General features: G+C 39.0%; 1 protein-coding gene across 8 annotated transcripts in view; it reads right to left on the bottom strand.

Annotated features, from left to right (window-relative positions):
- Window positions 1-12,165, bottom strand: part of AHI1 (Abelson helper integration site 1) — a 107,509-nt gene extending 95,344 nt beyond the window's left edge. For 4 of the 8 annotated variants that reach the window (XM_048936732.1, XM_048936726.1, XM_048936733.1 and 1 more), the window contains exons 1-5: window positions 8,073-8,159; window positions 7,391-7,525; window positions 6,420-6,541; window positions 1,210-1,820; window positions 809-966 (exon numbers count right to left, since the gene is read on the bottom strand). In XM_048936732.1, the coding sequence (XP_048792689.1) occupies window positions 809-966; window positions 1,210-1,820; window positions 6,420-6,541; window positions 7,391-7,400 (901 nt within the window). In that variant the 5' untranslated portion in view covers window positions 7,401-7,525; window positions 8,073-8,159. Of the gene's footprint in view, window positions 1-808; window positions 967-1,209; window positions 1,821-6,419; window positions 6,542-7,390; window positions 7,526-7,964; window positions 8,032-8,072; window positions 8,160-11,485; window positions 11,705-11,957 lie in introns of those variants that run through there. The other 4 variants (XM_048936728.1, XM_048936729.1, XM_048936730.1 and 1 more) reach the window with 4 other exon arrangements.
- Window positions 12,166-12,408: the final 243 nt, after the last annotated feature.

Raw genomic sequence — 12,408 nt, forward strand, 5'->3', positions numbered from 1 at the left:
AACTATTTCTATTAAAAATATTCAAAACCAGAGGTCTTCCTCTCGACTGACATAAGCTCTTCTCTGCCAGAATTACTTAAAATTGATATAGTTCACTAACCTGTCCTGGGCTATGGCCTATAATTTTATTTTATTTTTTAAAAACTATATAAGCAATGACTGATGCTTTCTCTAGTGCACTCTCCCTGAATCTACCAAACACCTGCTGAAGAACATCCCAATTTAGAAGTTACAGAGAGACTGCCATCCTTAATAGTTAGCAAAACAGGAATTTGTGTAATGCCCCTTTTTTAAAAAATTGCTTCCTATTTTGGACTCTGCAATATTTGAGGAAATTAATTCTCCAGCATGACTACGTGCTACCTGAAAAATGTATTTCTTACATTTGAACTGGGCAACAGGTTAAAACAGCGATAATACGCCATTTATAAAGTAAGATGTGATTAAATAATCAAAGGGTAATCAGAATATGAAACTAAACAGTAATATATAAAGCTAGGGTATATATATATATAAAATTCTATATTATTCCTAAAATACACTTAACATCTTCACAATTTTAAAACTAACTCCAGTAAATGAATTCTCAAGATTATATACTGATACACAAAATTAACTTCCTTACAATTGATTATTAGAATTGGAAGCAAAAAAATACAACTATTTAAAGAAACAGATGCAACTCCAATTCCAGTCTCAACCACTATTGAGGGAGTACTAGTGGCAAAATATTTACATGAGAAACAAAAGGAAAAAAACAACAAAGTGATTTGGATATAGCAGCACACCATTCATTTTGCTAGCAGACCTTTTTTGGTTTTCTTTTTAACCTTCTTTGCTTTAGGTTTCTGTTTTTCCATGCTTTCCTCCAGGTTCTGTTCTTCTGATACAAATTCTCTTTCCAATAAATGATTTTCATTATTACCTTCTGCTGGATGATGCTGCAGCTCAGAAAGGGACATTGCACTGCAAGGTAATGGATTACTGTCAACAATTGCATTCTGTGACATATGGAAAAACTGTATGGAAGATTCAGAATCCATAAGTTTAATATTAATGTCAAGAGTGTTCTGTAACATCTATTTCATAACAGAATTATCCAGTTATCTCACCACTTAACGCATAAACACAAAATCTCCCTGATTGACTATCTTAATATGAAAAATGTTGCTGAAGATTCATACACAAGTGGTATACTTATCACAATACCTTGTTTCAGCTTTGCATACAACTGCTACTTCTTTCTTCTTTTTCTTCTTTTTGCCCACTTCGTCACTCAGTGCAACTTCATTGCTTTGAACAGCAGAGGTAAATTCAGACACCTGTTCTTTAAGTTTCATCCTTATTTTCTTTTTAATTGCATTTATCTCATTCTCAGCCACATGCAACTGATAGGCTTGAATTAGCTCTTCTTCCTCTTCTAATTCAATTGCATTTCTCACTTCAGTGAAGGAATTTTTTGCCTTTCCATCACCTCCTTGATGAGGTATGTCTGTTTGTGATCTACTTTTTGTCTTTTTCTTTGGAAAATCATTAAGCTTTTTTCCAAAACTCTCCAATTCAGCCTCACATAAATTTTCCTCCTCATTAAATTGTTCTTGTAACAACGATTTCTTTTTCTTCTTGTTAGACTTTGTTTGCTTGCTCGTCTCTCCACTAACAACATCGTTATTTATTTTCTCTGCGATTGATGCTTTCTCTCTGAGTTTATTTTTTGTAAATCGGGGACTCTCTTCTTCAGGATTGTACGTGTTGTTTATAATTGCTTCATCATGCCCACTTTCCTTTGTTAGATCGATGTTACTTCTAAAAGTGTCAAGCTATAAATGAAAAGAATATGAAATGTAATAAAATCATGTTCTAAGGATGAACATACTACTTTATGTTATCTCTTCAGCAATATTACACAAAGTAAAATCAAGGATATAATAGTTTTTATATTTAAAATTAACAAGTGACAGACTGAAAGACAACAGATAATTCACACTGGAAAAAAAAGTGTATTTGGACACTTCACCTTCAGTACAGTTTCATATGTTTTCAAATGACTCATGCGTATCTAGCAAAAAGAAACCAGTAAGTCCACTCCAGTAAGTATACTGCATAAGTATGCTTTACACTATGACAGACTGGAAAACAACATGCAGCATGAAAACAAATATTTTCACCCTTTTAAAATGCAAGTTAGAGACAAGCTTCAGGGACCATAAAGAAGATCATGTTGACTGTTAGCCTTTGATAGATCATTACTCCATCAAGCCTTGTACTAAACTTACAAGGTAAAATGCTAGTAGCAAGAGAGCTGCAGGGATAGCCTCTCTGAGCAGAGACCAGCACCACCTCGTGTCAGATTCAGCTGCTCCAACACATATTTGTCACTGTGAAAGCAAATTTAAAACATAAAAAAAGCAGTTCCTCAGACACACAGCCTGTGTGATCTTAGCTTGGGCCATGTTTTCTACACATACAATTTAATTACAAAAAGTAATTAAAACATCACTTGCATCAGACTGGGTGCTGGACAGACAAGAAGTCACTGCTAGAAAGATCATCTATCTGAAAAGCAGAACCATGGGAGATCAGCAAAGAGCAACTGTCTATGTATAACACACTTGATCCAAGTTAGAAAAAGCACCCCATGTGGAAAAGCAGCTCAGAGGACAGTGATACCTTTGGAATAACTCCAGCACATCTGGTCCCGACCTCATCAGCTTAAAGCATAGAACAAACAAGGTGGCTTTTTTCAGGACTGTCACATTAGGATAACCGGGCAGAGGAAGCTACCTGCCCAAGAACAGGTTTGCTTGTGCAGCTGATTTGACAGGAGAGGGTCGGGCACAGGCAAATGCACACCGGCTGGCTAACACACAAGCTAAACTCAGGTACTTTTCATTTGCCACCTATACTCCAGAGCTGACAGCAGTTTCTTTTATAAAAAACTTCTCAAGTGTGTGTGTGGAAACCTGGAAACACAAACTGGTTTTGCTCATGATATCAAGCATTACATGGGCAACTGTATGTCTTCCCACAACACAGATACACCTCCAAAGAATAAGAACCAGCACTTGCCAACTCAGTGAAGGGCTGAGCTGGCCACTGATTCTGCTTGCAGTGAGATAGTAAAAAGAAAGCCTGAAATGGACACACATAATGCAGTCCTGCCTTGAATATAACATCTTAGTTTTCAATGTATGCTCATCTCAGTATTATCAGCTGGTTAGGCTGTAGACTAGGAAAGAATTTCTTGACTCAGTCTTGTTTATCACCTGGTAGAAAACTTCAAAGACTTTTTTTTTTTTTTGTTAGTTTTATATCCTCTTTTCTACCAGAAAATCTATACTGACATAGATGTATTAAATCCTTGCTTGATATGACGTTTAGCTCATTCTAATAACTTGTAATAAGAGGTACAACGGAGGGAAAAATAAGTATAGAGACTGTTAGCCTTGGAAGGGTTAATAGCAAATTCCTTTCCTGACTGTGTCTTGACGTCTTGCTTTTTCAGCCCTGCCTGGAGGTGTCAGAGCCACTGCACCTCTGGCTACTAAGCAGCAAAGTAGATCTTCATCAGCCACAGCTGACATCTATATCCATTTGCATTACAATCCCTTCATTCCTATGAGTTGTGTCTTGAAACTCATCCTGCCCTACTGCCATGGCTTCTCCCCTTCCAGTCAGACTGCTTCCTTTCTCTCCTGCTAATAGGCAACATAGAATGCAGCAGGTGAGCAGTCTCTTTATCACATCTGACAATTAAAAATCACAGCAACCTCCTGCAGTTCCAAACTCAGATCTCAAGGAAACATTGGACTACGAAGAAAAGGTTTTATTACTTTAAGAAAGACTAGGTTTGGTAAGAACAAAAGCAGCAGCCTGGGACATTTCCAGTGGAAACATGCTCTCAGCTATGACCTGTTTCTTATCAAACCTGGGAAACCATTTATGGCAAGTATGTGGCACAAAGACAAACATCACTGATGAATTTCACATTACTTAAAGATATCCGATACTCCATACAGTTGTTATATGAAGTGAGCAAAACTGGCAGAGAACCAGACAAATCTCACCATCTCTTTCTCTTGCTTTCTCACAAACATTTATTTCTCACAAAGAAATGAAAGGCATTTGCTGAATCACTCATAGAAATTCCTACCTAAATGCAGCATGGAAAATATCAACGTGAGCTCTTAAATCTTTGACAGGCTTTAAGGAAATATTCAAAACTGTCACTGCAAGGTTTCAATACATATTGTTCTCAATTTTTCTTTTTTGTTTAGTTTTTTGATTGGTTTAAATTCACAGCTCCACTCACACTAATACTAAAAATGCTCCTTTTTTGGTGTGTAGCAGCTTTTGCTTCTGTTCACCATGATTGTACTTCAAGCATTTCTAGCTGACTCCAAAACAGTAGTGTTTTCACATCAGAAACATTTTAATTGAAAACCAACTTAAAAACCAAAGTAAGCATTAGATTCTTATGTGAGTAGTATATAGTTGCATGTGAATATGCAATTATGTGTTCAAAAACACATTGTCCTTAAAATTTACAAATTAAAAAAAAATAATCATGTTTCATAGAAGCACAGAATGGCTTGGGTTGGAAGTAGCTTTAAAGGTCATCTACTCCACCAGCATCAGAATACCCATATAGTTACATTTGTGCTGCAGAATATTTCTGTATTATTGTGTTAGCAGGACTTTTAGTATCACTTTTGCAGAAGTCTTATATCAGAAAATGATGGTAACCTTGCAAGGAGTTGTTAGCTGTGACTGCTGGCTTAAGTAATTTAATAGCCAGTAATGCACTGAGCTTCAATGTAGAACAATCTTCATCCACTGTGTGTATTTCTTTTTCATAGGGAATGATCTTCAGAACAGCAATACAGTGCTTGGTGATCCTCTCTCGATTACCTTAGAACTAGAACAGGGCCATAGTTCCAATTGTCTCTGATTGCATCAGGGACTATTTAAGCAATGGAGAGGCATTGTTCAAAATGTAAGCATGGTTGAGATACTCAAAAGGATGTTCTGACACTTAATTTCTTAAGCTGTTACTAGCTGCATTTAACTGTGGCAATGTTTACATACTATGTTTCAAAACCTGTAATACATAACAACTTAGCACAGATGCTTTTTCCTTCCTTGCTACTGAAGTAAACCTAAAAACAGAGTACTCTTGTAGTTCCACCTGCCAGCAAAGCAAAAGGCTTTTTTACATTTTAAACATCACACTGATTCTCTGTATATACTATTGACAACCCAATACATGCTCCAAGGCTCACAAAGTAAATACATATATACGTACCCATAAATACTAGCTTCAGATGATCAAACGACAAACTTACGCTTCTATAAGACAACTTTAAGTTTTATCTCTAAGTATATTTAGTAGTCACATAATAAATAACAAATATATGTAAAGATCTGAGATTATATAAAATAGCATTCCATTGTCTTTAACAAGTTACACAAGAATGAACTTTCACTTCCAACGTGTGGAATGGATGCAACTGCTAGAAAAAAAGATAGCATAAAACCTAACAGGAAGAAAATAAGAAGAAAAAAAAAATCAAAAAACTTGTCTTTTAAGCAAATTCCTTTCCTTGGAAATTCCAATCGTCATCAATAGCTGGGATTATATAGGACTCAAACACTATGTTTCTGTTCAGGAAAAATGTTATGATATAAACTCAGAGGAATCTTTCGGGTTCTTTTAACTAGAGACATGCCACAAACAAAGAAGTCATCTAACCATGCGGTCATCTTGATAGAAGCAATCATAATCTGCAAGTCGTAAGCTAAGGCATGATCTTTAAAATGGGCGTACTGCATAAGTACACATGCAGCGACACAGGTAAAGCAGCATAGTTCAGCAAATGCAAAAAATACATTATTATGGAGATAAAAATGAAAAAACATTTCAAGTACCATTTACTGTTGTTTGTAAATTCCTGTATCAGTAACTTTAGGGAATGAAATTGATGATGATCTAAGTTCTTATAAGTTCTCAATTCACAGATGTATTACACATCTGTATTACTCTCAAAACCAAATACTGTTATGGCTACAATCCCACATTATTCTATCATTCAGATTCCTACTGAAGTCAATAGAGAATTTAAAAACTGCAACAATTTTTAAAAAAACATAATGGGAAAAAGTACTGACAGACTTCAAATGAGTGCACATATCATTTATTCCTTTCCAAGATTACTTACCAAATAATTCTGACATGCCGCTGAAGTAAAACTTCTGGTATGTAAACAACAAATAAAACCCACGTTAAGCCAAAAGGCATGTAAGCATTTTGTTCAGAGTATAAACTGTATTTCAGCACATTTCACTTCTGAAGTACATTTTCCTGGTCTTTTTCCATTGAGAAAGGCAGCTAACCAAAAGCTGGATGCATTCAAACTTACCACAATATTCTCCTGAGAGTGGGACTTCTTTTTCCTTGAATTCTTTTTGTCTGCCAGGCCAGCATGATGTCTGAAGATTTCCTCAAAGCGAACTTTGGTTTTTGCTTTCGCCTCACTTTCAACTGAAAAAAGTAAATTAGCCTATGATTCGAAAACCACTACTCCTACAAAAGTGCTTTAACATGACAGGAGGCAGTAATTATTTTTATCAGGAAAAAAGTTACCAAGAAATGTGTTTAGTATTCAGTTAAGAATTTCCACTGACAGTGTAAACTGCAAGAGGATTACTTGGCAACATGGTACAAACACGGCTGCTACTCACTGATGAAACTGGCACAGTTTTTAATCTGTTTCCTGAAGAAAGCAGATTTTTGAACCGCACACACATCAGGATCAGCAAAAGACCTTGGGCTAGCCAAAGCAGAGCACAGGCGACTGCCCTCATCATTTAAGAGCAGAGGTACCCTGATAAAAGAGGTTAACATACTGTCTCTGGGAAAAGGAGCTGCCCTGGGTTCTTACTGAGCCTGAAACAAATCTGCAAGAGGAAGAAGCACCTATGGATCTGAAATCAGCTAATGTTGAGAGCCTCTGCCTTTCTCTGAACCACAATATTGTTATCAGCAGCATTCTGACCCTTGAAGTAGCAGGTGTTCTAGCTCTGCCACCCAATGCCCAGGTAATGCTTAATTTATAGCTAACTTTAAAATGTAATCCAGCACACCACCAGAAAAGGTTACTGAGTCCTCAGCTAAAGCATATTTACTACAGTAATTAAAATATTTAAAAAAGCAGACAAATTAAAAAAACAAAAAACAAACTAAAAAAAAAACAGTACTTCAAAAACCAGATACAACCAACAAAATAAAATGAAAGCAATGCAGCTTAAAAATTCATCAACAGAAGAAGCTCCTATCACATAGTTCTATCTATTAAAATACACATCAGAAATTAAACACAAATATTCTTACCTGTTGGCATTTTCAGTCCTCAGTTAAAGGAGGCTCAACAGAACAGCTGCTTCTTCCTCAGGATTCATTTTTTTTTTTTTTTTTTTCCAAAGTAATTAACAACTTTAATAACACAACTAGTCCATGGACTTGAAGCTACAAATTGAATGCATATTCATTAACATCAAGTATGAGTACAGGTCTTTCAGACAGTCTAGAAATAAGTATTTCTCTAAATTACAAGTTCTCTGCTGTCAAATACCAGCACCCAATACTTGTTATTTCAAAGCAAAAAAATAAAAAGCTATAGCAAGTTAAATATATTTTTCTGAATAGCCAAGTATTTCAGTAGTGCTGCCCTCAAAGAACAAGTACCCCTACTGTACACTTCATTTATATGAAGTCATTTATACTGAAACTTCCCTAATCAGACTCCTATCTGATAGCATCTTAAAGAAGTCCCATTTTAGCCAAGTGATAGCCTACAATGAAAAAGATTCACAGTTGTTAGCAAATCTAACTTTAGTGCAGTTCTATAAATATTTATGTTTACATGTTATGTTTAAGTATTTGTATGAAGTAGACAAGCAATTACATGAAACATTTCTGTGAAGAAAAAAAATGTTACACCCTCCTGGCTGTGGAGAAAAGCTTGAAAATGCAATACAAACAAAGCTGGAAGGCAAATAAAAATATTACACACATTTATCACCTCATCAAGAAAAATGAGAATGTTGTTGTAGGGGAACTGCTAGGTCAGGGCTTGAATTGTTGATGGAGCACCTGATGAAGGGGTGGCTGGCCCAGGGGGCAGAACTACATTGTTTGCACCTGTGTTCCCCACCTGACCAGAAGGGCTGGACCCAGGGTAGAGCTGCCCTGGACTCATGTAAAGGCCAGCCACTGTAGGGAGAATATCTCTTAGGCCTAGGCTTTTTCCTGATGAGGAGTGCTGCATAGCCAGAGAGCCCCTTCAGTAGTTAGGTGAGTTCAGCTCTTCTGAGATTACTGGTCTACCTGTGAATATTTTGCTTGGTATTGCCAAGAACATGTCAGAAGCAATTTTGCTTCCTTGTAATCATAACAGTTGTATAATAAAAAAAAAAGAAAAAAAAAAAGAAGCTAGTTTGTAAACAGTGGAACTAATGAAACCTACCTTCCTACAACCTATAAATGCATTGTGTTTCCCTTGGCCTTCTATGCAATACACTATCATTCCTACCTACCTTTCCAATAGCATGTCAGGCAAGAACTCCAAGTTCTTCCTACATAACAAAGCCTATGTTATGTAGGACTCACAGGACCCAGAATACAACAGTCCTAGTAAATTAAGATGTACTGGTAAATTTTACTATACTGATTAATTCTCCCTGGAACAGCTTCAATCCAAACCATCTAGCACTCTCTTGAACAATACTTGTATACAGATCAGGAGTTGGTGCAGATTATGTGCCTGAGCATCTGCACTATGGTAGCCTCAGGTTCTTCCTGTCTCTTGCAGTGTTATTTGCTTCTTCCTTAGCCCCTTCTGGTACAAGCTTTCAGTTACTTACAGTAGCTTGGTCTGTTAACTGACAAAACCAAACCAAATTAAGAAACGAGCAAACAAACAAAAAAAAAAAAAAAAATAGGCAAAGTGTATGGGTTGGTTTGAGGTTAAATAAGTGCTGCTTAGTCAGTTGGCAAATGTTGTTAGTTTTGTGTACTAACCATCCCAAAACGTAAGAACATCTGAAATGCCCAAGGATGACCAAAATGACTCCACAGGAAATGATCCATTCTGTAATATTGCTTCATCCTTTCACCCAGGGTACAAATATTTTCCCTTACTAAAAATCTTCCTACTTGTAGAGCAAAGCTTCATCAGTACAATTAAACAGTGACTGTTGTGAAGTAACACAAATGCCTTATTCTTTCAGGGAATGAAAGAAGAAAACACTACTGAAAGTACGTCTGCCTTTGAAATGTCTACTGTTATACAAAATGGCCATTTTAAAAGTATAGTTCATCATAAACTAGGAAATACTCATAATTTGAAGGAGTAGAAAATAATACAGTGACAAAACTTTGCATGCTAACACTGGAATCATTCACTGTGAGTTGCAGGAATTTGTAATATTCTCTTATGATTCGTTTATTGATTTCACCCACCTCTCCAAAAATATAATTATGAAATCAAATGAAATGATAAAGCGTACTTCATAAGAACAAAAAATACAAGATGACATAGAGCAAAGCAGTGCAGTAAGTACAGTACAAACCTACTTCAAGTACGGATACATTTTATAGCCAAAGGATAAGTGAGTCACGTAACAACAACGAAAAAAAACAACCTGCAGGTAAATTAATTTTGCAGATACTTTTCCTCTTAATGGAAAAAATACCTTTCCCAAGGCCAGGCTCATCTTACGTGACCAGTAGTCTCTGTGAAATGCATACATTTGACAAATCCACCAGGGACTGCATCATTTTCCATTTACCTCTGAGCATTCAGAAAAAAAGTATCTACCATCTTAGCTCAATAAAATTGAGATTAAAGCCTATAATGACAGTGCTTTTCTTTCGTACACATTTCTAGTTCAGAATTACATGACATCTGACATGCTTAAAGCAATTATTAGACTGGTATAAATATAGATCATTAATCAACAGGGATAAGAACTGTTTACTTTATATAACATCATCTTAAAATAGGAGAGATTTAACCTTACATTAGAGATCAACAACCACAAGCCATCAGAATGGCCCAGGTTGGAAGGGACCTCAAGGATCACGAATCTCCAACCACCCTGCTACAGGCAGGGCCACCAACCTCCACATTTAATACTGGACCAGGCTGCCCAGGGCCCCATCCCACCTGGCCTTGAACACCTCCAGGGAAGGGACATCCATAACCTCTCTGGGCAGCCTGTTCCAGCACCTCACCACTCTCATAGTAAAGAACTGCCTCCTGACACCCAACCTAAAATAAACTCATTGAGATTAATCTGGTAAATGTTACTTTTGCCTGACCAGACTTAATCTTTTCCATGTTAATTAACGTAAGGCAATCCCAGAACAACAAAAATGCAGATTTGGGAACAGAAGTATATTCCAGCCATCAGGAATAACCAGGAAAAATAAATCATGAAATCTTTCAAGAACCAATGGAGACCTTCCAGAAAAAAATCAACTTGCTCTTCTCTAATATTTCACCTTTACTTCTAACTGATTCTGCATCAATTTCTGTTTTTTTCACATTTGCAGTACAGTGAATCACTATATTCTACAACTACAATCCAGCTATTCTCAACACAAAACATGTCACTTTACCCTGTGCTTTTATTAATAAATGAATAACAAACTCAAAAGCAATCTATATTATAACACATCACATTTTGTATAAATTGTATTATATTATGGAAATTCAGAAATCTTCCAGCAGCTCTTTGTTTACGTCTCATCCTTTAGGTGAGGTCAGCAGGAGATCTTGGATTTTACCAAGATCTCATTCAGGTATCTCTACAGACCACTACTTCTAGACTCATGTAAAAGCTTTAATGCAGAATTATACAGGAACATAATACTGAGTCAAATCTGTTCATTTTTACTAATGATAAATATGAGTTTACAAAGCAGGGGCATTATTCACAAAAATTTAGTATTTAAGTCAAGAAAGCTGACAGCCATCTTTATTGATGCCATGCAAGTATCTATGAACTTGCCTATCAAAACAGCCCATGAGAGCTGCGCAGACATGCCTGCAAATACCTTATGTTCACACTACTTTGAGAGGTTATTTTTAAAAGTCGATCACAGAACCACAAGATGGTTGGGTCTGAAGGGACCTTAAAGCCCACCCAGTCCCAACCCCGTGCCATGGGCAGGGCTGCCCCCACATGCTCAGGCTGCCCAGGGCCCCATCCGACCTGGCCTTGAGCACCTCCAGGGATGGGACAAAATGCTCTCTGACTTTCTGGCATTAGCACACCAAAAAGCCTCACAGTAACTGAGGAATTTTTTTTTCTCTCATTACGCTTGGGGCCTGAGAAGGCTGAAAGAAAAGCTGCTGTCTTGCTGGCAAAACTATGGATTTCAGCTCCCACTGCGGAAGCACAGATTTCTATCATTGCTTACTTCATTTCAAGTCTCTGCCTTATTAATCACGATGACAAACGGTAATTCCCATCAGCAGACTACTGTGAGCGTTTCCAGAGCGCAGTTTCCCTTTTCACGGGGCAGCGGCGGCAGCGAGAGGGACACAAACCAACACTGCCAGCGGCACACACAAGGCTAACCGAGGGGCTGAACCTAGGGCTGCTCAGCCTGTAGGAGGCTCAGACACCATCGATGGGTTCCCCCGCGCCCAGAGGCCCGCCCGTCCGCTCCACGCCGCCACCCGTGCCGAGCACCGCCCGCGCGCACCAACGGCTGCGTCACAGCGCGCTCCGCATCCACCGCCGACCCCCGACCGCCAAGGGGAGCGGGGAAAGACAGCAGAGGGTTGGAGGCGGATCCCGATCTGCCCGCCTCCGGACCCCAGCCGTCCGCTGCTTGCCGCGGCCCCGCTTTCCAGCCCACCCGCCCGCGGCATGAAGACATCACTCACATCAGGCCCGTCCGCCTCGGTGGCACCTCACCGTCTCCCCAGTCAGTGGGCTCTCCCTTACGCAACGCTTCCCCCCCTCCGCAGCGCCGCGCAGGTGGTTTAGCCGAAAACAATCCCCGCTGCCGGGGAAACCGCGCGTCTGGCGCATGCGCGCTGAGGAAGGAGAGCTCTGGGTTTAGCTCGCGCAGAACATGCTCGTGGGTCTTCCCGCCGGCAAGGAGCGCGTGCGCGAAGTGCTGTCGCCGCGTGGAGGCGGTGGCCTGCGCAGCGGGGGCAGGCGGCCTGGCGGGTGTTTGTGTGCGTGTAGGGTGGTGCTTTGCCGGTCTCGGTGGTGCTGGTGGCTCCCGCGGGCCTTGGCGCCCTGAGGTGGTGGGAGCTGCCCGCCAGCGGGACTCCTGGCGGCGCCGCGCGGTGGCTGTGGGCCCTGGGTACAACCTAGAGGTGAGGTAAC

Source organism: Lagopus muta, chromosome 2, assembly GCF_023343835.1.
Source record: "Lagopus muta isolate bLagMut1 chromosome 2, bLagMut1 primary, whole genome shotgun sequence".
Classification (NCBI taxonomy): Eukaryota; Metazoa; Chordata; class Aves; order Galliformes; family Phasianidae; genus Lagopus; species Lagopus muta.